Source organism: Geotrypetes seraphini, chromosome 11 (genome assembly GCF_902459505.1).
Source record: "Geotrypetes seraphini chromosome 11, aGeoSer1.1, whole genome shotgun sequence".
Lineage (NCBI taxonomy): Eukaryota > Metazoa > Chordata > Amphibia > Gymnophiona > Dermophiidae > Geotrypetes > Geotrypetes seraphini.
The window spans coordinates 3,075,438-3,102,673 of NC_047094.1; the positions used below are offsets into that span (position 1 = coordinate 3,075,438).

General features: G+C 44.6%; 1 protein-coding gene across 1 annotated transcript in view; it reads right to left on the bottom strand.

Annotated features, from left to right (window-relative positions):
* Positions 1 to 27,236, bottom strand: part of LCMT1 (leucine carboxyl methyltransferase 1) — a 98,633-nt gene that overhangs the window by 29,590 nt on the left and 41,807 nt on the right. Inside the window, exons 6-7 of the mRNA XM_033962989.1 lie at positions 23,417 to 23,519; positions 3,617 to 3,737 (exon numbers count right to left, since the gene is read on the bottom strand). Of these exons, the coding sequence (XP_033818880.1) occupies positions 3,617 to 3,737; positions 23,417 to 23,519 (224 nt within the window). The remainder of the gene's footprint in view (positions 1 to 3,616; positions 3,738 to 23,416; positions 23,520 to 27,236) is intronic.

A 27,236-nucleotide genomic window follows, 5' to 3' on the forward strand; every position in this document is an offset into this window, starting at 1 on the left:
GTATGAGATCGAGTTTATTACTAGGTTAGTCAAGGTTGGGGCTCTGCTGTTTTCTAGGAGGATGAAGTTTGTTTTGTCAGGGTTAAAAAGTTTTAGTTAGTGTACTTTCATCCATATTGCTACTGTTTCAACTGTTCTGTGTAGTGTGCCTACCATGGAGGGCTCAAGTTGATTGAAGGGGAGGAGTATGGTGATGTCATCTGCGTAGCTGTAGGAGGTAATGCCTAGTTTGTCTAGGTATGAGCTTAGGGAGGCAATGTATAGGTTGAAGAGTGTGGGAGACAGGGGTGATCCTTGGGGAACTCCACATGGGTTGGACCATGGTTCTAATTTTTCTTTGTTTGTTTTGACTCTATAAGTTCTGGTTTGTAGGAATCCTTTGAACCATGTTAGTACCTTTCCAGTAATTCCTATTGAGTCTAGAATTTGTAAAAGGATGTCATGGTCTACTAGATCAAAGGCTGCGGAGAGGTCTAGTTGTATGATCAGCATTTTTTTGCCTGAGCTGAGGTGTTGCCTCGATGTCCATGAGTGTTCCTAGTAGGGTCTCAGTGCTATAGTTGGTTCTGAAGCCAGACTGTGTGGGGTGGAGTAGATTGTGGTTTTCTAGGTATACGTTTAGGGCTTTAGCTACAAGGCCTTCCATTAGCTTAACGTGGGATTGAGGGATGGTTGGTCCATTGCTCCTTTGGGATCGGAGTTATGATTTTGCTGAGGTCTTGTGGGAACTGTCCATCTGTGAGTAGAATTTGAGTGCGGAATAGCGTACTGGAGGTTTTCAATGGGTATGGTGGGCAGTGGTTAAGGTCACAGGCTGCATGACTGTATTTGTTGTATAGTTTGTTGAGGTCTGACCATTGTATAGGTGAGAAATGGGACCAGGTTCTATCTGCTGCTGTTGATTCTTTCTTTGTGGGGGGAGTTGAGATCTCTTCTAGGTGAGTAGGTGTTCCATTAAACGTGACTAATATTTGCGATCTTATTTTTGAAGAATGTGGCTAATAAGGTGGCTGAGGGAAGGGGGAGTTGTTATTGGTTAGATATGGTGTGGTGTCTGAGTTTTTAGTAACTGGAATAGCTTTTTGTGTCTTGGGATCCTTCTCCTATTTGCTTTGTGTAGTATGTCTTTTCTTTTTTCTTTCAGCTTTTGTTTCTATTTTTGGTGTAGTGTTCTCCATGCTTTTTTTGTAGAATCTTGGCTATTTTTCTCCATTTTCTTTCTAGTTGTCTGCATTGCCTTTTGAGTTGGAGTAGTTCATTGAACCATTTTTGTCTGATACAAATATTTGTGATGCATATATCCCAACAAGGCCCCTACATAGGAAAACGCAACCACAAACTTAAATGCAGACAAAAATCAAACTTCAACCTCAAGAAGCCAACTGCAGTCCAACACCAGAGAAAAAGAAACAGTACTCTATCCTTTGACTATAAAAAGAAAGCAGTGCAAGTTTACAGTAAAACTGCATTTTCTGTTCATAAAATAAATTATTTTTTCTACCTTTGTTGTCTGGCCATTTTATTCATGTTTATCCCAGTTTCTGCTTTCTTCTGTCTTTTCTTCATTTTTTTTCCAGGGTCTGCAGTCTGCCTGCCTCTTCTCTCATTCCTGTCTTCACTTCCTCTCCTACATCCATCTCTGACTTTAATCTTTTCTTTTCAGTTTTCCTCCATTTTTCTGTATCTCCATCTGCTTCTATTGCTCCATTTTTTTTTTTTTTTTTTTGCTGTTCCCTCTCCCCCTTTCAGCATCTTCTTTCTCCCTTTATTTTCACTCTTCTAATCAATATCTGCTGTCTTGCCTCTTCCATCCAGCATAACCTCTCCCCTCATCTCTCCCCCCCCATAACCTTTTACCCTTTACTTCTTCCATCAGAGTTGCGGGTCAGGGACAGGCAGCCGATTCCCCAGGTTGTTTGCCAGCCACCGGGAGGAGGGGGAGAGCGCGGTGCTATAAGCTCTGCCTATCTCGATCCCGCCCCTCAAAATCAGGAAGTAACTTCAGAGGGGGGTGGGATCAAGACTGGCACAGCCAATAGTGATTTAGCAAGAGGGAAGGCCCCTGCGGTGTCTAGCTTTGTTATTGCCAACTGGTTTAGCAGGACCGGAACAGGACCAAAGGCAGAGCTGCTCACAATTCGGATGTGCTGCTGACTCCTCATGGCAGCAGCAAACTGCCACCGGAAGGAATCAGCTGCCTGCCCCGACCTGCGACTTCATTCCTCACAGTCCAGTAGGTTTAAATTAGGATACTTTTTAAAACTACAGTAGTAGACTCAAATATAAACCAAGAAACCCATTTTATGCCCCAAAAATCTGTTTATATTCAAGTATATAGGAGTCTCAAGTTTATTTAAAATATTTGATTTGATTGCAAAATCTAAATCCAATGCAATTTACATTTAGTTAAAAACGACAAGACAATTAGTACTATTTTAACAAAATACATGTGAGAAAGGGAGGGGAATTGAAGGATTAAATACAATTCGTAAATAAAAAGGGGTAGGTAATAAAACAAGAGGTTGGGGAAGGTTACCCACTTAGTTTTCGCTTACCAGCAGTACTAGTCCACTGTAAAATATCCTAATAAAATAGAATTAAATGATTCAGTTAAAAGCTTCCTTAAAAAGGCAACTTTTTAGAAGACTTTTAAACTTACTAAGTAATTTTTCTTCTCTTATATTGATCGAGAATGAGTTCCAAATTTGAGGGGCTGTAACAGAAAAAAAAATCGTATCCCTCCTTGAATAAATGAATTTTAGCGAAGGGACTACAAGTAAAGATTTTTCTTCGAATCTTAAAGATTTTGTGGGCATATAAGGAATTAGAAATCTTTCTAAGAATGCAGGAGCTTTGTTTATTAGTATTTTGTATGTGAGTAATGCTATTTTATATGTAATTCAGTGGTTTACAGGCAACCAAGGCTTTTCTTTTAAAAGGGGAGTTACGTGATCAAATTTTTTCCTTTTAGTGATTATTTTTATTGCGGTATTTTGAAGAATTTGCAGTCTACGCATTTCTTTTAAGGTAGATCCCTTGTACAGGGTATTGCAGTAGTCAATCTTTGATATGAATAACGAATGTATTAGAATATGCAGCGATGATTCATCAAGAAATGCGGATATTGATCTGATCAATCTTAACCAAAAACATGCTCTCAAAAGTGAACTTATTTGATCGTGGTAGCTACGTTTTTGGTCCAATATGCTTATAGCATATAAATAGATAGATAGATAGCATATTGGACCAAAAACGTAGCTACCACGATCAAATAAGTTCACTTTTGAGAACATGTTTAATAATTTACTTCACCACACAAATGAAATGGAAGAATAGCACATGTCAAAGCAAGATTCAAGCTTTATTTTTATTTTTTTACTCATTACAATATTTTCATTTAAACAAAACAGTTATGAGACAGAGGCATTAGTTTTCATTTAACCCTTGTACTTATTCTTATAGTGCTAATGAGCCTATACTATGGTGTACAATGTAAGCAAGTCCCTGCTCCAAGGAGCTTACCGTGGGAGATCAAGTCAGAAGGATTGCAACCCTGGCTTCTGTCTTCTCAGCCCACGCTCCGACTACCAGATCACGTCTCCCCCTTTGCTCTTACCTGCTCATAATTGATGAGCATGGCTGTGTGGAATTTGCATGATGCCCATTTTATCAGGTTTGCCGACTGCTCTTGGCTCATGTACACCAGCACACACTCTGCAACCAGCACAGTTGGCAATCTTAGGGAAAAATAAAGGATATTTTTAAATTAATGCTTGCATTTCTTATGCAAGGACAGAAGAAACATTCCCCAGTAACTGCTAGCCATTTCCTGTGCAGTTTTTCCACACAGCTCGCCTACCCTGAAGTGTCTCAGTTAATGCAAAACCACTTTTAAATTTATCTCATAGCCCTTTCCAGACACAAGGTAGGATGTCAGACAGAAAATACATACAGCTCCTAGAGCCATTCAGATCTGAGAGTAGTACCAGAGACAGGTGATAAACCATTGCCGCTCCATTCTGAAATCACAACGTTGGGTATGCCTTGCGATTTAGATCGGAGTTATAAACTTCAAACGGCAGGTTGTAAAATTGTGCTTTTTTCATTTAAGATTGTTGCGGCAGTTAAAGCTAATTTTCACGATGGAGAATCTCACTAAATTTACTTATTTATTTAAAAATGTATATACCGTGTACAACTCCAAAATACAGCTGCTAGGCTTTTGATTGAGGCCCGAAGAAAAGATCGTATTACTCCAGTCTTATTTAAATTGCCCTGGCTGCCCGTTACTAAACATATGGAGTTTAAGATGCTCCGTTTGGTTTGTAAAGTGTATAAGACAGTGGTTCCCAAACATGTCCTGGGGGACCCCCAGCCAGTCAAGTTTTCAAGATATCCCTAATGAATATGCATGAGAGAGATTTGCGTACCTGTCACTTCTATTATATGCAAATCTCTCTCATGCATATTCATTAGGGGTATCTTGAAAACCTGACTGGCTGGGGGTCCCCCAGGACAGGTTTGGGAACCACTGGTGTAAGAAATTATCCAAATACGCATCTGGAAGATCTTTCTGATCATCACAAAGATATCAATTTAGAATGCCTGGCCCAAGAGAAATCAAACTGGAGTTAACCAGAAAGCGTTTTTTCTTATGTTGGGCCAGCTCTCTGGAATTCATTGCTAAACGGCTTCTATGATGGTTTGTCTTATTTCAACAATATTATGGATATGAAAAAAAAAAAACCCCCACATAAAAACCTGGATTTGGAGCACATGACTGAATATAAAGAAGTTAATTTTAATTATTTTGTGTAGTTCCATTTAAATTGTAGTATTGTAAGCCAAGTCTTAGTGGTAAATCAAGTGTAATATCTCCAATCCAATCTACTAGTCCCCTCCTACTTTCATGCCTAAATGGTCCAACAGCAAAATTTCTGATCCTTCTTGCTTGGGAAACTCCACAATGGTCACCAAAACGGTTTCCTATGGCGTCAAAATGCACCTCAGTTAGTTCTGGCATTTTACACAACTGGAAACGATACCAGAATTCCAAATAAACCAAAGCAAAGTTGCTCATCTGTAAAGCAAAGATACTTACCTGTAGCAAGTGTTCTCCCAAGGACAGCAGGCATATGTTCTTTTCCCCAACTTTATTTATTAGTATATAAAATAAAAATATACAATGAACTACAAATAAAAAAAGTGATCAATTCTCACATAGTAGCATTCTCAAGTGTACCATGTTTAAAAAAAAAAGTATGCTAAATTAAACGTAACAACCCTTAAGAATCCCACCCCTCCTTACCAATTAAACTGCTCAAATATCATATAGCAAACATATCTTCTCAGTGTTCTCCCCAGAAATTTTTTCCAGCCGGGTGGCATGAAAAAGTAGCCGGGTGGGGCGGGGCAATTTGGTAGTGGGGAAAATTAAATGTATACTATTTTTATTAGTTAATTATTATTATTTTCCAATGCTCGATATGACTTCCTTTTTTAAGGTTTGACACTTGTGCCAGAATAATTTTACTAAATTTAAGAAGTATCCAATTCTAGAAGTGAATAATTAGATATTCACCCTCTTTCAAATAGTATAGAGGTTTAAAAAAGGGAAATGTGTTAATGAAGTCATTAGGTTCAATCTAACCATTTATTTCTGCATGAATTTAAACAACTAAAAAAAAAGATAAATATAGCTCATCCAGTCATACAAGAAATGGCTGTACAACACCTCTAATAATGTTTTGATCACTAGGTTCCTTCCTGAGGTCTCACTGAGGATATGAAATAGATGCTATCCCCACTTCCAGACCTCTTCCACATAATTTATGGAGAGGTGTTACTGAGCCTTGAAGGGCACCTGTGTGATTGATCTTTATCTGCTTCTTTTTTATTTTGCTATAGTGCAAAGTAAGAGCTAGGGCAAAACAGTATAGGTAAAGATGCAGGTAATAATTAGCAATGTATTAAAAATATTTTATTTTTATTTGCTTATAATGTCATTTGAAAGCTACTTGATAATACAACTTTAATTTAATTCTTTATAATGTGTGTCTGTGTTGGGGGGGACAACACCTACCTCAACAGTAAAGTTAGAATAGAGTCATTAAATCCAGTGGTGTACCTAGTATATATGACAGCCAGTGCTAATCATTTTTTTAACAACCCCCTCCTCTATATAAAAAAAGATATTTTTAGTAATAATCCATGAGTCACACAATAAGGGTGCATCTAGGAAAAGGCAGCATCTTAAACACTGCAGTGAGCACTAGAACACCAACACATGCATTGTAAAACTAAACAAACCAGATCCTACACAGTCAATTGATCCTGTAGTCGATGCTAACAGAAAGCCATGTCCTTTTCATACACACAGAACACAGATACACCCTCGCCCAATATGGAATAATCACAAACTAAAAATAGAAATATGTAGACAAAAGTTAAACTGAACCAAGAAACCAGACTCTGCATACAATGCAACACCACAGAAACAGTGACACATGTCCCCTAATACTGTGCAAAATATAAAGACAGTAGATGTAAATTTGAAAAAAACTTCTACATAACAGTCACCACTTTACAAATTAACAAATAGAAATAAAATAATGAGAAATATGAAAATACCATTTTATTGGACTAATCCATTTTTCAATTAGCTTTCTTCAAGACAGTACAGTATACAGTTGTTATGGTATCCTGTCTTGACCTGAGGAAAGGGGTTTATTCCCTCCCAAAATTGCCTTATTTCCATTTCCTATTGATAAATTTTAATCAATACAGTTACAATACTACTTGATTCTACATAAAGCAACAAAAATATTTTTTTTCTACCATTTGTCGTTTCTGCTTTAGTCATCTTCTCTTCACTCTCTTCTTTCTATTCAGCATTTGTCCTCGCTCCCTTCCAGCCTCTACCCTCTCTCTACCCCTTCCATCTACTGTCCACCCTTTCTCTGCCCCTTGCATCCACTGTCCACCCTTTCTGCCTTTTCCATCCAGTGTCTGCCCTCTCTCTGTTCCATATGGTATCTTCCCTCTTTCTATGTCCCTTCAATAAACTCTATATCCTGTGCCCTTTCTCTCCTTTGTACATGATTTATTTCAGCTTCAACCCCTCTCCATTTTTTGTCTCCACCCCTATGCTCTGGCATCTCTCTCTTCTCCTTTCCTTCCTTCCCACTCCACCCCATGGTCTGACATCTCTATCTCCTTCCCTTCTCTCCCCCCTCTCTAGTATCTGCCTCCTGTCTTTCCCCTTTGGTCCAGGCCTCTCTCTTTCTCTCCATCTTTCTTCTGTGAGGAAATCATGTTGATCTTGAACACTAAATAATTCTTCCATATTCTCCATATCACTGTACTGTAGTCTGGTCCAGCAGACTGCTTTGGCACCATTACATGTGTAATAGTAAATTCATTATGCATCAGCTTTCTACACAGAATGCCACAAGTCTCTATTTCTTGTGCTGTGCTTACATCTGCCAGCGTCAGAAACTTGTGAGACAGATCCCTTGGCAATACTACACTTCGGAGCCCTTTGACCATCTGGTTCTGTATGGTTGCAGGCTTTAAAGCTCTGTTTACTGGAGGAGACTGTCCAGCATTCATAGTTGCATCACTCTTAAGGATCTGATCAGAGATTACATTAGACAAGGTGGTATTTTAATTTTAGGCATGGAAAAACAGGACATGTTCTCCTCAATCTGCTCAGATGCCTTCAAATGCCCTTTAATATTCGTCTGATCTCGGGCTAAATCTTGCCTCCTGAGCTGATCTTCAAAGGAGAGCGGAGTGAGAGCCATATCGACAGTGAGATCCGTTTTGGGCCGCATGTTGTGCAGGGCTGGACTAAGGCAAGTTGTAAGCTTCCTTCCATCGCTGAGCTATCTTCCATAAGTCAGCAACGGAAGGAAGCTTACAACTCGCTGCTCTTGCTTGCTTCGGGCCTTCCTCATTGCCGGGTCCTGCCTACTTTCGGAAACAGAAAGTAGGCAGGATCTGGAGCGAAGAAAGCCCGAAGCAAGCAAGAGCAAGTTGTAAGCTGACCTGTCTCCTATAGCGAACCCATGCTCCGGGGCGTGTGCATGCCGACTTCCTTCTCTTCCTCCCTCAGGACGTGACTTCCGGTTTCGGAGAGAAGCGGCATGCACATGTTAGAGCCCCGGAGCATGGGTTCAAGTCGCTTGCTGGCGTTAAAAACTTAAAAAAAAAAAAATTCAGGCTCCTGCGATTCAGGCTGTGCCGAGTCAGCCCGGTAAATCTCCAAGCTGGTGAGAAGGGTTTTTTTTAAAAAAAATGTTGAGCAGAAGGCGGCAGCAGCAGCAGGATTGCGATCGAGATTACAGCCGGGCGCTAATCTAAATTAGCTGGGCGGAGCGCCCGGCTGAAAGGCCCTGGGGAGAACACTGTCTTCTCATATGTGGATGGCATCATCCATGGAACCCAAGTGCACCATCATTTTGAACATAAGCAGTGCCTCTGCTGGGTCAGACCCAGAGGTAATAACATAAGAACATAAGAACTGCCATCTCCGGATCAGACCCATGGTCCATCGAGTCCGGCGATCCGCACACGCGGAGGCCCAGTCAGGTATACACCTGATGTAGTTTTACCACCCATATCCCTCTATGCCTCTCATAAGGAGATGTGCATCTAATTTGCCTTTGAATCCTAGCACAGTGGATTCCTTAATAACCTCCTGTGGAAGAGCATTCCAGGCGTTCACCACTCGCTGCGTAAAGCAGAACCTCCTGACATTTGTCCTGGACTTGTCCCCCCTTAGCTTTAAACCATGTCCTCTTGTCCGTGTCACGTTGGACAGTGTAAATAATTTGTTTTTCTGCTCTATTTTATCGATGTCTTTCAGTATTTTGAACGTCTCTATCATGTCCCCTCGCAGCCTCCTCTTCTCAAGGGAGAACAGTCCTAGTTTCTTGAGTCGTTCCTCATATTCCAAGTTCTCCATACCTCTTATTAGCTTCGTTGCTCGTCTCTGCACCCTCTCCAGCAGTTTTATATCCCTCTTTAGTTTGGGAGACCAATGTTGGACACAGTATTCCAAGTGTGGTCTGACCATTGCTCTATAAAGCGGCATTATGACTTTCTCCGATCTGCTCATGATTCCTTTCTTTATCATTCCTAACATTCTGTTCGCTTTCTTTGCCGCTGCCGCACATTGTGCCGACGGCTTCAGGGTCCTATCTATCAGTACACCCAGGTCCCTTTCTTGTTCGCTCTTACCAAGAGTTGCTCCTGACATTCTATACTCGTGTTCCTTATTCTTACTGCCTAAATGCATTACTTTGCATTTCTCCACGTTGAACTTCATCTGCCATTGCTCTGCCCATTTCTCTAACTGATACAAGTCGCTCTGGAGTTCTTCGCTATCTTTCTGCGTTCTGATTGTCCGGCATAGCTTTGTGTCGTCTGCAAACTTAATGATCTCACTGGATATTCCGTCTTCAAGGTCATTGATATAAATGTTAAATAGGATCGGCCCAAGTACCGAGCCCTGGGGCACACCACTAGTCACTTTCTCCCAGTCTGAGAACTTCCCATTTATGCCCACTCTCTGCTTCCTGTTTTCCAGCCATTTGCCTATCCACCTGTGTATATCTCCCTCTATTCCATGGCATTGTAGTTTCCTGAGAAGTCTTTCATGCGGAACTTTGTCGAATGCCTTCTGGAAGTCCAAATATATTATGTCCACCGGCATTCCACTATCAATTTGCTTGTTCACGGTCTCAAAAAATTGAAGCAAATTCGTTAAACATGATTTCCCTTTCCTGAACCCATGTTGACTGGGTTTCAGCAATTCGTGTATATCTAAGTGCCGGACTATGCTATCCTTGATCAGTGCTTCAACCATCTTTCCAGGGACAGACGTAAGGCTCACAGGTCTGTAGTTGCCCGGTTCTCCTCTTGATCCCTTTTTGAAAATTGGCGTGACGTTCGCTATCTTCCAGTCATCCGGTATCTGTCCAGTTCAGAGAAAGCAAAGATACTTACCTGTAGCAGCATATATTTTCACATGTGGGACTCTGGAGGAGAAGGATGGATCTATAACATGATGAACACAAGACGGTTGGAGGGAAAGTTTGCACTCAGGAAGTAAACAAATTTTGCAGAACTGCTTGTCCAAACCAACTGCCTCTTCTGGAGTTTTGCTCCAAACAGCAGTGAGAAGTACAGGTATGGACTGAGCACCAAGTAGCCACTTTGCAGATGTCCTTAATAGAAGCAGAGCGAAAACTTGGGCATTGTGGGCTGTTATGTGGCCCTGGAGCATCAGCCCAGTCTGAGTATACGTGAAGAAAATACTGCCCAGTAGCCAAGTGGAGATTGTTCTCTGTTAAGAGTGAAAAGTCAAAGAGTTGAAAGGATCCGCTTTGAGGTTTAGTCTGGTCCAAGTAACATACCAGAGCACATTTGCAGTTCAAGGTGTAAAGAGCTACTTCCCTAGGATGAGAATGTGGTTGGGGCAGAAAAAATTAAACTTTGGATAGGATAGCAATTTTGGTGAGTTCGAAGCAGTACTCTATTGTGGTAGAATCTTGTTTAGGGAGGACTGGACCCAAGGGCTTGAAGTTCATTCACACGGCATACAGAGGTGAGCACTGAGGAAAATGACTTTCCATGTGGGAAGTTTGAGATGGCAAGATGTAAGCACCTGAAAGAGAGACTTCATAAAGAACAGATAGTACCACGTTAAGATCCCAACCAACAGATGAAGGCTTGATAGGTAGTTTCATGTGGAAAAGGTCTTTCATGAAACAGGCTACCAAGGGATGTACAGACAGGAGGCTTCTTGTCCAAGGGAGAGTGAAACACACCAATAGCACCAAGATGCATTAACCAAATTTTTAGACTAAAGGTTAGAGGTGGAGAAGGTAGACTATTATGGATGGAAGTGGATTTGACAGGTTCCAGAGATTCCATTTGAAGTGGTAACAGTGCTGAGTGCAAGGTTTTCTAGACACCTCAATGACAGCAGATATTGCAGCTGAGAAGGAAAAAGCATTTAGTTGGTTAAGGAAAGAAACCACAAGCAGTTAGTGTTAATGAACAGGGAAAGAGGGATCCCTCATTCTGCATCAGTAGCACTGCGAATGGTTCTTGGTCAAGAGCTCTAGGAGTAATAGAAACCAAACCTGGCATGGCAAAAGCAGTGCTATGAGTATCGTAAGCATGAGGCAGATTCTATGATGGTGTGACATAGTAACATAGTAGATGATGGCAGATAAAGACCCGAATGGTCCATCCAGTTTGCCCAACCTGATTCAATTTAAATTTTTTAATTTTTTTTTCTTAGCTATTTCTGGGCAAGAATCCAAAGCTCTACCCGGTACTGTGCTTGGGTTCCCACTGCCGAAATCTCTGTTAAGACTTACTCCAGCCCATCTACACCCTCCCAGCCATTGAAGCCCTCCCCTGCCCATCCTCCACCAAACGGCCATACACAGACACAGACCGTGCAAGTCTGCCCAGTAACTGGCCTAGTTCAATATTTAATATTAGTTTCTGATTCTAAATCTTCTGTGTTCATCCCACGCTTCTTTGAACTCAGTCACAGTTTTACTCTCCACCACCTCTCTCGGGAGCGCATTCCAGGCATCCACCACCCTCTCCGTAAAGTAGAATTTCCTAACATTGTTCTTGAATCTACCACCCCTCAACCTCAAATTATGTCCTCTGGTTTTACCATTTTCCTTTCTCTGAAAAAGATTTTGTTCTACATTAATACCCTTCAAGTATTTGAACGTCTGAATCATATCTCCCCTGTCTCTCCTTTCCTCTAGGGTATACATATTCAGGGCTTCCAGTCTCTCCTCATACGTCTTCTGGCGCAAGCCTCCTATCATTTTCGTCGCCCTCCTCTGGACCGCCTCAAGTCTTCTTGCGTCTTTCGCCAGATACTGTCTCCAAAACTGAACACAATACTCCAAGTGGGGCCTTATCAATGACCTGTACAGGGGCATCAACACCTTCTTCCTTCTACTGACTACGCCTCTCTTTATACAGCCCAGAATCCTTCTGGCAGCAGCCACTGCCTTGTCACACTGTTTTTTCGCCTTTAGATCTTCGGACACTATCACCCCAAGGTCCCTCTCCCGGTCCGTGCATATCAGCTTCTCTCCTCCCAGCATATACGGTTCCTTCCGATTATTAATCCCCAAATGCATTACTCTGCATTTCTTTGCATTGAATTTTAGTTGCCAGGCATTAGACCATTCCTCTAACTTTTACAGATCCTTTTTCATATTCTCCACTCCCTCTTCGGTGTCTACTCTGTTACAAATCTTGGTATCATCTGCAAAAAGGCACACTTTTCCTTCTAACCCTTCAGCAATGTCACTCACATACATATTGAACAGGATTGGCCCCAGCACCGAACCCTGAGGGACTCCACTAGTCACCTTTCCTTCCTTCGAGCGACTTCCATTAACCACCACCCTCTGGCGTCTGTCCGACAGCCAGTTTCTGACCCAGTTCACCACTTTGGGTCCTAACTTCAGCCCTTCAAGTTTGTTCAACAGCCTCCTATGAGGAACTGTATCAAAGGCTTTGCTGAAATCCAAGTAAATTACATCTAGCATATGTCTAATCTAATCTAATCTAAACCTTAAGTTTATATACCGCATCATCTCCATGAGTATGGAGCTCGACACGGTTTACAGGAACTTAAAATAGTGGGTAGAGAAGAAGAAAAAGGATTACATGAACTTATGTGTAAAAGGGGGGAGAGAAAGGGGGGAAGGATAGAGTTACAATTTGCTGAAAAGCCAGGTTTTCAGTTGTTTGCGGAATAACTGAAGGGAGCTCAGGTTCCGCAACGGGGTGGTGAGGTCGTTCCAAAGACCTGTGATTTTGAAGAGAAGGGATTTTCCCAGTTTGTCTGCATAGTGGATGCCGCGTGGAGAGGGGAAGGCTAGTTTATGCCTTTGGGCAGTTCTGGAGGAGTTGGGACTGGAGGAGTTGAAAGACAGTGGGATAAGAGGAGGGAGGATTCCGTGAATGATCTTGAAAGCCAGGCAGAAACATTTGAAATGGATTCTGGAGATTATTGGGAGCCAGTGAAGTTTGGCAAGGAGTGGGGAGGCATGGTCAGATTTGCGTTTTGAGAAGATCAGTTTGGCTGCAGAATTCTGGATTAGCTGGTGTGACAAACCCAGGTCCGTTTCGGGTTTTGGCCAAAACAAACCCGAATCCGTACCGGGTTTTGCCCCAGTGATCAGGAGTATTCACAGTGCACCTAGATGCAGGAGGGCTGATCAGGTGACCTGCCAATTGATTGATGAAGCTGACTTCTGCTCTGATTCTGACATGTAGGTAGAAGAGACAGGGCAGGATAAGATTAAGAGAAAAATCCTACACTCCATGCAGACCTGTCACTGTCAGAAAGCTTATTCAGTTTGAACAGCCTGTTAAAATCAGGGCTAGGGAGAAACCTGCCTGTAATAGCAGGAAGCAAGCCGGTGTATGGAAAACCCTTCCCCCCACCTTCTCAGAGGGGGAGTGGTTATCCACAGGATATAACGAGGCACAGGGGACATATGAGGGGGAGAGAGGAGAGACGGGAGAATGGGAAGCTGAGAGGAGGCAGTCTCTCACAGACTGTCCCATGCTGAGGCAGATGAGTTACCTCCTGTCTGGGACACTGGAGTACAGCCAGAAGGAGAAGCCATGGAGAGGCAGGAAAGCTGTGTAGGAGCTGACACTCTGCCAACACCCATGGAGACCCAGTAAGCCTAAAATTGGGATTTAATTTCTTTATGCTGCAAGCTTGTCTCTTACCCGTTTGAAGCCAGTGAAGCTCTCCTGGGAAGCCACATTTTTGAGGTTTTCTGTAAAGCAGGAATGTGTGTGTCTTCTGACAAACCATTTTGAATGTATTTCCTGTATGATGATTCAGCTGGGAAATCTCGATAGTCCTGCACAGCTGTGCCTGATTGCTACAGCAACGTTTAGAGGGAAACGTTTGCTTGATTTTGAACTCTGAATAATGCTGTGATTCTTATGTGTTCTGGACTGTTGGATAAAAGCATTACTTATCTGATTATTACTGCTCTGGTGAAGAGAACTGTATTTCTTGACTGATTAAAGTCCAGAAGCAGGGGACTGTACACAAGGCAGTGCTGACCCAGATTCAACTGCCTAATTATATTATTGTGAACCTTTGTATTTCATGCAATATCAGTCCAATTTTAAACTACAAGGCTGTTGCCTATATTTTTTTGATTTATTCAACCAGTGGTTGAAAGGAGAAATTAGGTTCTTACCTGCTAATTTACTTTCTTTTAGCTTCTCCAGACCAGTAGAGGTTAACTTTACGATTGGGTATATATCTAATCATGACCAGCAGGTGGAGACTGAAAACAAAACTTTGGGACAGTATATCCTAGCCCCTCCTCTCTATTTCCCTCAGTCTGCCGAATAGCCAAGCAGAACCAAGAACTGGAAAACAACAGAGAGAAAAAACAATACTCCGAAAGGAGTAACAAATAACATACCCAAAAATGCTGTTGGAAAATGCAGAGGAGAAATTCCCGAAGGAAGAAGGTCCCCACAGCTCGCCAGCTAAGCCAGCCGAGCCACAGCCGCTGTTCTTCAATTCTCCCCGGCCCTAGAAAAATACTAGAACCCGCAGCAAAAACCAAAAACTGCCCGCGCAACAGCCCCAACAACAACAACAACAGACAGGGTGGGGACCTCTACTGGTCTGGAGAAGCTAAAAGAAAGTAAATTAGCAGGTAAGAACCTAATTTCTCCTTCTTTAGCACTCTCCAGACCAGTAGAGGTTAACTTTACGATTGGGACGTACCAAAGCAGTCCCTCTCACGGGCGGGACCCCCGAAGGGCCGATACCAGAACACGCTCACCGAACACCGCGTCCCGACGCGCCTGAACATCTACCCGATAATGCCGAACAAATGAATGCAAGGAGGACCAAACCGCAGCCTTACAAATATCCACCAGAGGCACGAGCGACGACTCAGCCCAAGAAGCCGCCTGACCCCTAGTGGAATGAGCCTTGAGAAACTCCGGAACCGGCTTCTGACTCAGAAGATAAGCGGAAGCAATCATCTCCTTGATCCAGCGCGCAATAGTAGCCTTAGAAGCGCCAGCCCCCCGACGAGGACCCGCCAGAAGCACAAAGAGATGATCGGAGCTCCGAAAATCCCGGGTCCGCTGCACATAAGCATGGAGGACCCGACCGACATCCAACTTGCGCAGCTGTCGTTGCTCAGAAGAACCCTCCCGACTACCCAAGACCGGGAGGACCACCGATTGATTGACATGAAAAGGAGAAACTACCTTCGGCAGAAAGGAAGGAACAGGCCGCAAAACAACCCGCTCCTTCGAAAACTCCAGGAAGGGAGCCCTACAAGAGAAAGCCTGTAGCTCCGACACCCGTCTAGCGGAAGTAATGGCCACCAAAAAGACCGACTTCAGCGTAAGGTCCTTTAACGAACAGCCATCCAACGGCTCGAAAGGAGGGCGCACTAGAACAGAGAGAACCAGATTGAGATCCCAAGAGGGAATCGAGGGCCTTATGGGAGGCCTGAGCAACTTGGCCGCCCTAAGAAAGCGAATCACATCAGGAATGGCTGACAAACGCTGACCTGTCACCAGCCCCCGAAAAGCCGACAGGGCCGCCAGATGAACCCGAAGAGAAGACCAGGCCAGGCCCCTATCCAGGCCATCCTGCAATAACTCTAGAATGTTAGGCAGAGAAGCGCGAAAGGAGACCACTCCCCGCGCTCGGCACCATTCCTCAAAAAGACGCCAAACCCGTACATAAGCCCGAGAGGTAGAAAGCCTCCGGGACCCCAAAAGTGTAGAGATCACCTTGTCGGAATATCCCTTCTTACTCAGGCGGCCCCTTTCAAGAGCCAAGCCGTAAGACAAAAGGGAGACGGGTCGAACATGGGAATGGGACCCTGCGTCAGAAGATCGCACCCGAGAGGCAGAGGAAGAGGATCCGCCACCAGATGCCTCACCAGATCCGCATACCACGGACGACGAGGCCAATCCGGAGCCACCAAAACCACCAGCCCCGGATGGCGAACAACGCGAAGCAGTACTCTGCCCACTAATGGCCAAGGAGGGAACACATACAACAGCCCCTCCGTTGGCCACGGTTGGACCAGAGCATCCAGACCCTCGGCCAGACCGTCCCTGCGACGACTGAAGAAGCGGGGTACTTTGGCGTTGCCACTTGTAGCCATCAGATCCATCAGGGGCTGCCCCCAAGCACGCACTAGCAACTGAAACGCCTCGGCGCCGAGACACCACTCTCCCGGATCCAAGAAGTGACGACTGAGGAAGTCCGCCTGAACGTTTTCTACCCCGGCAATGTGAGAGGCCGAGAGGTCCAGAAGATGCGACTCCGCCCAAACCATGAGCCGAGCCGCCTCCTGCGCCACCAGAGTGCTCTTGGTGCCCCCCTGACGATTGACATAAGCCACCGCCGTGGCATTGTCCGACAGGACTCTGACCGACTTGCCCAGCAAAAGGGAGTGGAAAGCTAACAGCGCCAGCCTGACCGCTCTGGTCTCCAACTCGTTGATCGACCAGGAGGCCTCCTCCGCGGACCAGGTGCCCCGAGCTGAGTGGCCCATAAACTGAGCCCCCCAACCGAGGAGACTCGCATCCGTAAGGAGCACCGTCCACTGCGGGAGATCCAGACCCACCCCCTGAACCAGGTGAGGGGTCCGGAGCCACCAGCGCAGACTGCAGCGCGCCAAGCCTCGCAGGGGAACCGGAACATCCAAATCTTGCCTCCGGGGAGACCACCTCCGGAGCAGAGCATACTGAAGAGGACGCATGTGGGCCCGCGCCCACCTCACCACGTCCAGGGACGCCGCCATTGACCCCAGGACTTGGAGGAAATCTCGCGCCCGAGGACCCCGGGACGCCAAAAGCAGGCGAATCTGAGATTGCAATTTGCTCACCCGGGCCTCTGGAAGGAAGACCTTCCCCAAGGAGATGTCGAACATAACCCCAAGGCACTCCAGACGCTGAGCCGGGACCAACCGACTCTTGGAAAGGTTGACCACCCAGCCCAGCGACCGGAGAAACTCCACCACCCGAGCCGTAACCCGGGAGCTCTCCTGCAACGACTTTGCCCGAATCAACCAGTCGTCCAGGTAGGGGAGAACCAGGATGCCCACCGACCGCAAGGCTGCCGCGACGACCACCATTACCGTGGTGAACGTCCGAGGAGCCGTGGCCAGACCAAAGGGAAGCGCACAGAACTGAAAGTGCCGCCCCAAGATCGCAAAGCGAAGGAAGTGCTGATGAGAGGCCCGAATTGGAACCTGCAAGTAGGCCTCCGTCAGATCGAGAGACATCCAGGATGGGCCGAAAGGTCCCCTCCTTTATGGCCACCACAAAGTAAATGGAGTACCTGCCGGTGCCCCACTCCGTAGGGGACACCGGCACCACTGCCTCGAGATCTAGCAAACGCTGAAGGGTCTGACGAAAAGCCTGCGTCTTCCATGGAGTCTGACATGGAGAAGCGAGGAAAAGGTCCGGCAGAGAGCGGGTAAACTCCAGAGCGTAACCGTCCCGCACCACCTCAAGGACCCACTGATCGGACGCGATCTCGGCCCATTTGGGGAAAAATTTGCGCAGCCGGGCCCCCACCGGAACCAAAGGGGGCGCCGGCAAGGAGTCATTGCGCAGGACGGGAAGCGGGGGAACCGGCGGAGGGATTCCCTACCCCCCGACGGGCCCCCCGAAAGGGCTGCATGCGCTGGAAGAACCGACCCCGGGAAAAACCCTGAGCCGGGAAAGAAGCAGCCCCACGCCCCGGGCGATACTTGCGAAATTCCCGCAAACGCCCCCGGGCAGCCCCACACCTAGACGCAGGGCGGGCACGGTCCTCAGGCAGACGGGGCACCTTCGAGTCCGTCAGAGTCTGAATCAACTCATCTAATTCCTCTCCAAACAAAAAGACCCCCTAAAGGGAACTTTAGTAAACTTAGCTTTGGACGCAGAATCCGCCGCCCAAGCGCGCAGCCACAAAATACGCCGCGCGGCCATGCCATAGACTTAGCCGAAATCCGCACCAAGTCATAAAGAGCATCTGAGAGGAACGAGGCAGCCATCGCAATCTTCGCTACCTCCTGATCCACTAGAGACCAGTCATCAGACTCCCGATCCAGGACACGCTCAGCCCACCGAAACACGGCGCGAGCGACTAGCTCCCCACAAACAGCCGCCTGGACCCCAAAGGCAGAGACATCAAAATCATACTTAAGAAGAGTCTCTAACGCACGCGCCTCCGAGACCCTAAGAGCAGAACCGTCCATAACAGGCACGGTATGCCGCTTAGGAAGTGCCGAGACCACCGCGTTCCCCATTGGCGAAATTAAGGTAGCCCTACCTCCCTCCGGGACGGGATACCCAAGAGCCAAGGCGCACACCAAACGAAACTGCGCCCATAGGCCACTGCGCCAACACAAAATCCCGCAAATCCTGACGCACAGGAAAAGAGCGGGAACCAGGACAGACCCCCTGAAGCAGAGGGGCCCCCATACGCGGGGTCTCCGGCGGCGCCACTGCAAAAATGCAGCACCAAGGAGACCTGCTACACAGGTCTAAAAGCTCATCCCTCTGAATAAAAAAGCGCACCACGGACGCATCTGCTCTGGAAGACGGGAAACCCGCCGCCCCGCTGCCAACAGGCGTCCCCTCTAGAGGATCCTGGAAGCCCGCCAAAGCAGCCAGGTCCTCAACCAGGCCAACACGCTCCTCCGCCCACCAATTCGCAATCCAAGCCCCCCCGCGGGCGCTTGGATGAGGGAGGAGGAAGAGGGGACGCCAAACGAAAAGAGGGAGGCAAAGCCATAGGGGGCGCGGAGGGAAACCCCCCCCCGAAACCCCCCAGGCGCACGTGGGACCCCCAAAAGTCCGCACAAAGAAAGAAAATAAATTGGGGGCAAAAAACCCCTGGGGGTCCCCAGGGACTCCCTGCCCCAGCAGGGGTCCATGCTAAAACCTGCCCCTGTGTTCGCCATACAGGGGGAAGGTCACCTGAGGTTGCAGACAAAATGGAGGGGCCAGACAAAGAAAATGGCGAAGTTCCCGCCAAAAATGCTCCCTCCATGCTACAAGGCTGTTGCCTATATTTTTTTGATTTATTCAACCAGTGGTTGAAATAAAGTTTATTTTTGCTTTGCCATTTCTGACTAAGATGCCTTTATACTTTGCATGCTGATAAGTTTAGAATGTGCCTGTTCTAAAGACCTGAAGGATCCCTTAGTGGAAAGGGACACGTCGGGTTTCAGCTTTGGTCACATTCCCAGGTGCTCGCTGCGCCTTACAGGAGCCCGGGTTGTGACACTGGAGTCTTAGAATACTTTTTTTTGATAGATTTAAGTAGATGGCGTTGCAGTAATCTAGTTTGGAGAGGATGATGGATTAGACAAGGATGGCAAAGTGTTGCTGGTTGAAGTAGGATCTAGCTTTCCTCAGCATGTGAAGGCTGAAAAAGCATAATTTTGCCAAGGAGTTGAGGTGGTCATTGAGGGAGAGAGAGGAATCGATAGTGATACCAAGGACCTTGCATGAGAACTCGAGCTGTAGTGTATCGCCTGTGGGTAGTGCGAAAAGTCCTCAATCCAGCTCTCTGGTCACCCAATCAAAAAATTCAATCAGGTTCGTTTGGCACGATTTACCTTTTGGTGTGCTGGTTGTCACCCACGCACAGATTGAATGGTTTCCGTTCATTTGACTGACCAATTCACACTGAGATCTTCTCACTACAAAAAATTTACTGATTAGTGTTGCATACATATATATTGTTGCAGTACATTTTTCTGCCTCAAGCTAGTATCATCTAGAACTTTTCTGTTCACTATATTAACGAATATCATAAGAACATAAGAAACGCCATACTGGAACAGACTGAAGGTCCATCAAGCCCAGAGTCCTGTTTCAACAGTGGCCAACCCAATACCTAGCTAGATCCCAAGTAGTAAAGCAGATTTTATGTTGCTTATCCTAGGAATAAGCAGTGAATTTCTCCAGGTCATCTCAATAACAGCTTATGGAAATTAACCAAGCCTTTTAAGCTAACTGATTTCACCACAGTCTCCGGCAATGAATTCCAGAGTTGAATTACATGTTGTGTGAAGAAATTTTCTTCAGTTTGTTTTAAATCTATTACTTAGTAGCTTCATCGAATGCCCCCTAATTCTAGTATTTTGGCGATTCACATCTACCCTTTCCACTCCACTCAGTATCACGGTGTCTCAATCTTGGTGACGTTTGAGTAGAGTTCTCCCAATGAGAGAAACCAGAAGAAATACGAAGAAGAATCTTTCACACACAAATGAATGAGGAAAGCATCTGATACAATGAACTTGAGGGAAGAGTCTGCAGCAAAATTGTTGTTAAGGGAAGTGAAAGATCGTTGTTCCAGTGTTCCCTATTAGGGAAAATATCTGACTTAAAGAGGCTATGCTGAGAAACCATTAGTGAGGTGGAAGGAGTCTGCTCAGACATTCCAATTCCCTGCTAAGTAAACCATTCTGAGAAGTATGCCACAACTAGCTGCCCAAATCCAAATTTTGATTGTTTTCATGCAAAGCAGGCAAGATCCCATTCCCCCTTGCTTGTTCAGATAGAGCATAGCAACTTGATTGTCTGTATGGACAAGGCTCTGAATGTTTTGAGACATTGCTTATTGCTCGCAGCTCTAGAAGATTGATAGGGAGGGCTTGCTCATGATGAGACCATACTTCGAGTATAGAGGTCATTCAGATGAGAATAGTTAACCTCTGAACGCATTGCCACAAGTTGTGGTAAGAGTGGATAGCGTAGCTGATTTTAAGAAAGGTTTGGACGTTCCTGGAGGAAAAGTCATAGTCTTATTAAGAAAGACATGGGGGAAGCCACTGCTTGTCCTGGATCAGTAGGATGGAATGTTGCTACTCTTTGGATTTTGACCAGGTACTAGTGACCTGGAGTGGCCATCATGAGAATGGGCTACTGGGCTTGAGGGACCATTGGTCTGACCCAGTAAGGCTATTCTTATGTTCACCCCATCCTACAGTAATACTGAAGCATCTGAAGTTAGAAGTTCGATAGTGGGGGCTGGAAGGGAATCATCCACCATTGGAGAGTGACCGAGGTTTGAGGGAACTTGGATTGGAGCAGACAGATGTCCTGTGGCTTCATACCACTAGGTTGACAGTTCGTTACATAAGAACATAAGAATTGCCACACTGGGACAGATTGAAGGTCAATCAAGCCCAGTATCCTGTTTCCAACTAGATCCCAAGTAGCAAAACAGATTCTATTGTGGAAATCTGAGGTGCAGATGTGCCAACAAAGTAACATGCATCGTTGATGGTATGTGGCTGAGAAGGCATAATGAATACTTGATCTTCTCCATACCGTCTCAGGAACTGGGTCACAACTAGTGCTGCCTGATTCACGATTCGAATCAGTTTACTGATTCACTTCGGGTGAATCGATTTGAATCAGTTCAAAACAAACAAAAAACAGCTTCCCGATTCGCCTGACCCTCCCCCTAAAGCAGGAGTGGCAGCTGCCGCACCTGCTTTAGAAGGCGGGGGAGGGTCAGTTGGGAAGTGCTGCTGTCTGCTTCCCCCTCGGCTTCTGGCTCCCACCCCCTTGGCCTTCCGCTCCCCCCAGCCTCCCCGCACCGTTTACCTTCCAGCTGGAACAGCCTGCAAGCAAGATCGCAGTGTTAGCGATCTTAGTACCGCTTCAGAGCTAGTTCCTCCGTCGCGGTCCCGTCCCTCCTCTGACGTGATCTTGTTTGCAGGCTGTTCCGGCTGGAAGGTAAACAGTGCGTGGAGGCCAGGGGGGGGAAGCAGAAGGCCAGGGGAGTGATCAGTCCTTCGGGGTGGGACAGGCAGGCAGGCCTTCAAAGGGGGGTGGACAAGCTTTCAGGGGTGGGATAGGCTTTCAAGGGGGGACAAGCCTTCAAGGGGGGGAGGCAGGCCTTCAAAGGGGGAGACAGGTCTTCAAGGGGGGGGGACAGGCCTGTTAGAAGACATCAGCTGACTGGAAGGAGAGCCCTCAGTGCATTGACACTTACTGTGCACTGAGGAAGTTGACTCTCGTGGGAAAGAATATTTATGCTTCCTAGCTTTCTTACATGCCGCATCCCTTGATGCACAAGGCATAGACAAAGATGAAATAGAGTCCTGTTTATGTAAGGAGCCCGACTGCATGCGATGCACCGCGCCAAGTGCATCAACATCGCATGTGATGTTGATGCACTTGGTGGCAATGTCCATGCTTGAAACGTAGGAGACTGTCATGTTCGAGTCCCCCGCCATGATCAATATCGACATGGTATCAAAAGTTTTTCAAACAAGTTTTTGGGCTTTCAGTGATCTCTCTTGCATGAGGAGACAAAGGTCAATGAATGTTTCACTGTTCAGGACCCAGACACTGGGCACAGAGCCTGTACCCTCTGACATGGAGGGGAAAATGGCTGACACTAAGTCACAGGGCTCAATGGCCCGAGGAGGTTGAGTAAGAAGGATGATGAAAACAGTTGATGCTCCCAGGAGGAAAAGAGGGCTTGGAGTGGTCAAAAGCCAAATATGAAAACTTTTCAAAAATAAACCGAAGTCGGGTAAAATAATAGAACATGATTTAAAACAGGAAAATAGAGGAAAATACTAAAAAATAAGTACGGGAAAGCACACACACACAAAAAAAAAGAGTTTGAGACGCTGAAGAGAAAATGGAAGACAGTTTCTCAGCTCTACGGAAAATGAAGAACCGACAGTCCCGCAAGCAGACGTCAAGTGGGAAGTCACCCACACGCACGCAGTATGAGCACTGCCTAAAGATTTAAAGTGACAGTGCACTTGGTAGTGTCCATACAAGGGTTTGTGGATGACATTGCCCACATAAGATAACATTATGCCTGCTTGTCCTTGGAGAACTGTGTTTCTTATATAGCAGAATTAAGCATACGAGTGGTAATATTGCATGATGCCAAGTCAGAACAGTTCTTCCAGAGCTCAGCTCTTACTGTATAGTTCCAAGCATCTGTAGCCATCTCCTCAGTGCTTTGGTTCCATAAGTCAAGTAGCTCAGCTCTTATATAGGTGGGAAGGGCTACATGCCTGATCAATTCTGCTGTCTAGGGAAAACATCTTACAGGTGCTTAACTTTTTCTCCCTTAAACAGGATATTAAAATATATTTTTTAAAAACAACAAAAAAACACACAGCTCCTCAGGCTCTAATTTTAAATGGGACCCATTCAATGCGACGCCTATGTTTATGAGTTAGGGAGGACAAAACAATTTTAAAAGCAAAAATATGCATGCCAGCCATAGAGTTTGAAGTGTAGACGACTTTCAGGAAAGGGAAAAAAAAAAAATTAAAAAACCAAGTAAAGCCGTAAACCTTACTGTGTGTCTAGATTAAACTTCCTTAGTTTCTCCTCAAGGTCTGGCAAGTTCCTCAAGTCTGCTCCAATAATGCAGTATCGGCAGGAGTCTAAAGAGTGAGAATCTGCAAAGGACAGAAGAGCAGTGTTTTAATAGGTTATTTCTTCTAATTCTTAGCATTTTAAGTTTCTTCATGGTTTTACTCTGAATATTTCAGTATATTCTTTCAGACTAAGGACATTCCAAGAGCTGAAAGACACGATCTGCAATAATATGGAAAACTCATTTTAACAATCTAATTGTTTGATAGTCACTTGTCTTACATCCCTTGTAACATTCTAATACTTGCTTGATATAAAATGTGAAGAAATTAAAAGGCGACATCTACTTATAGTCTGGGGCCCTCTCTACTAAGCATTTCTTCAGATTCAAAACTGGAGAAATTCTGACAAATTGTACTGAATATCTGTGAAGGGACCATGCTCACAAAGAACCTCAAACAGAATTGCATCCGATTTCTCTCATTTACTATCAGACCCAGTTAGCATAAGAATTTATTTGCTGTTCAATTTCTCTTTACTGAAACAAGACATGCAGAGAAGTAGATGCCCCAATGGGTTTCAACAGCATATAACCCCCAAACACAATTTAATCTGCCCTAAGCAGAAACCCCAAACATTTTGCTTTTATAAAATTTTAAACAATCATTCTATCCCTGTCCTCCCCAAATCCCTCAACCACCAACCATTCCCATCTAGTACACAATTGCAAATGGCTACTTATGATTTAAAAAGCTACCAGCTATAACATTTTAGCTGGGCCAGGTTAAGCAGGATGCCTGATGGTTTCAGTACTGCACGGTGGAAGGGATACAGTTCCGTTTTCACTAAAACCCAAGAACTGGTTCTCTTGTGTTTTACGTGCAGGTGGCACTGCCCTGTGGTGTGGCAGCTTCTGCTGCAGGTTGCTAGATTTGATTCCCTTATGCACAAAGGTGATTATTTTTCCAAAGATTAAAGCTGGGATCAGGTTTGCAGAAACTAAGGGGCTCTTGACAGCACGTCCTAACTATGGGTCATGGGACTAAGCTTTAGTAAGAGGACCCCTTAATGATTTTTTTCCAAACTTCCTTCACCTATACAGAGAAGAGTGCTCCTGCATCATAAGGAGAAGATATGCAGGTCTGAAGGACTCAGACCCTGTTACAAAACCAGGAATACTTCCCCCCCCCCAAAAAAAAAAAAAGGTTGCAAGAACTTCTTCCCCTAGTGGTAAAGCAAACGTCTTACCTGAGGAGTCTGAAGTCCCTCGCTAAGAGTTTACATTTTAAGCTCATTAAGAAAAAGCATAAGATGCCAATGCCCCATGCCAGAGGTGTGGCATGCTCAAATATAGTGGAGAAAGAAAAGAAGATAGGCTGGGTGATACTGAGTGGCATAAAGGACCGTTTCTGCTGCTCTGCCTTTCCACCCCATTCTCTTCACAGAACTACCCCCAGGAATAACACAAGAGTTCCATCAATCTCTCACACCGAGCAATTTTATCAGCCCTTGAACTTGGATGTCTTCCATTTCCAGCCCTAAAAAATGCCAGCAGTACAATTTTACTGCAGAGCATGGTCTTGGTCCAAAGAAGGTGCCCTTTGCTCAGCATCATGACTCTTATCTGTTAAGATAAAAGCTTTAAAACCAAAGCATTTATAGTCATGACACTGTACTAAGAAGTACACAGCACAGCTAAAAAAGGGACAGTCAAAGAAAGGATCCCAACTGGCTCTAGGAAGGGGTGGTTGAGCCAGGGACCCCACCGGAAACTACTCATTTGTCAAAATTCCCACTGTGATTCAAAATAGGTTTAGAAAATTTTATTCCACAAAGTAAAATACGACGACATCTAGAATTATCTTAGAACAAGTGCAATCACCAGGTAGTATACATTTACAAAAAATTTATACCACTTAATCAAATTTCTAAGCAGTGTACAGAAATAAAAAGTATCTTAAAAACAAATTAAAATTAAATTACTAAACAGAACCAGGTTAGGTTAGTAAACACATACAAACATATATAGTAACTACAAATAATTAGGGAAGAAGGGCGAGAACTATTAACAAAAAAGAGCACAATTAAGAGAAAAACAATAGGTGAGGGTAAAAAGCTATAAAACTGGTTTTAGTCCTTAAAAGGACAGTTGTTATCCAAAAGCATCTTGGAACAAGAATGTTTTTAATTTTGCTTTAAATTGCTTTAGTACGGATTCAATTCGTAAATGATTAGGCAGCGAATTCCAGAGAGAAGGTGCAGTGACGGCGAAATTGTTGGATCTCAGCGTATTGATTCATTTTAATGATGGTACCACAAGGAGATTCTGTGATGTGGAACATTATCAATCTTAGTCAAGGTACCATCTAAAATAACCATCAGCAGGTAATATACAGTACATTTACATCAATCAATCAAGATTCAGAAACTTCTGTCTACTTTCCTTCTAACTTTGCTATAGGTCTTTTCTCTGCAGAATCATATTGGAGCCATTTGTTGTTGGAGAGCAGATTGTGAAGTCTCCAGGTTTTATTTAAAATTTGATAAAACGCTTACACATTTCTAAGCGATTTACATTAAAAAGATAGGCTAAAACAAACTGTACCAAGACATAAGTCACTTAGTGGTAAATTAAGGAAAGAGGGTAGAATTGCAATTGTTATAGGAAAGTAACACAAAATGGGTTGGGTGGCTGCTTAAGATAGATTAATACAATCAGTTACAAACTAGCCTAAGGATCTGATGTTTATCTCTGAATTTTAATTCTCAAAAGCATCATTAAAAGAAAACTTAAGGGAACTTCTGAATTTATTTAATCGTGTTTCTTCTCTAATAAAAGCTGGTAAATGATTCCATGTTTGCGGTGCAGTTACTGAAAAAAGTTTGGCTCTTGTGTTGATAGAGGGGATTATGATCTGCGGATCTTAGTGTCCTTAAGGGGGCATAAGAGGTAAGTAGCTTTTCAAGAATAGGTTGTTTTGACCAACGGATTTTGAATGTTAGAAGTGCTAATTTGAAGGTTATTCCGTGGGGGATTGGCAACCAGTGTGAAATTTTTAGGAGGGGTGAAACATGATTAAATTTCTTTGAGTTCGTTATGATTTTCATTGCCATATTTTGTATAATTTCTAAATGTCTTATTTCTCTTTGGGGCTGATTTTTATAAAGGGAATTACAGTAGTCCAATTTTGTAATAACCAGAGAATGTATTATGTGAAGAAAATCAATAAAAACAAGAGAAAAAGGAAGCCGATATGGTTCTCCAACCTAGTGGCTGAGAAAATAAAGGCGAAAGAGTTGGCGTTCATGAAATATAAAAAAACCCAAGAAGAGGAGAGCAGAAAGGACTACAGGGTGAAACTGAAAGAAGCCAAGAGAGAGATACGTTTGGCGAAGGCACAGGCGGAAGAACAAATGGCTAAAAATGTAAAAAAGGGAGATAAAAATTTTTTCAGATATATTAGTGAAAGGAGGAAGATAAAAAATGGAATTGCTAGGCTAAAAGATGCTGGGAACAAATATGTGGAGAGTGATGAGGAGAAAGCAAATGTGCTAAACAAATACTTCTGTTCTGTGTTCACAGAAGAAAATCCTGGAGAAGGACCGAGATTGTCTGGCAAAGTTACACGAGAAAATGGAGTAGATTCTGCGCCGTTCACGGAGGAGGGTGTTTATGAGCAACTTGAAAAACTGAAGGTGGACAAAGCGATGGGACCAGACGGGATCCATCCCAGGATACTAAGGGAGCTCAGAGAGGTTCTGGCGAGTCCTATTAAAGACTTGTTCAACAAATCTCTGGA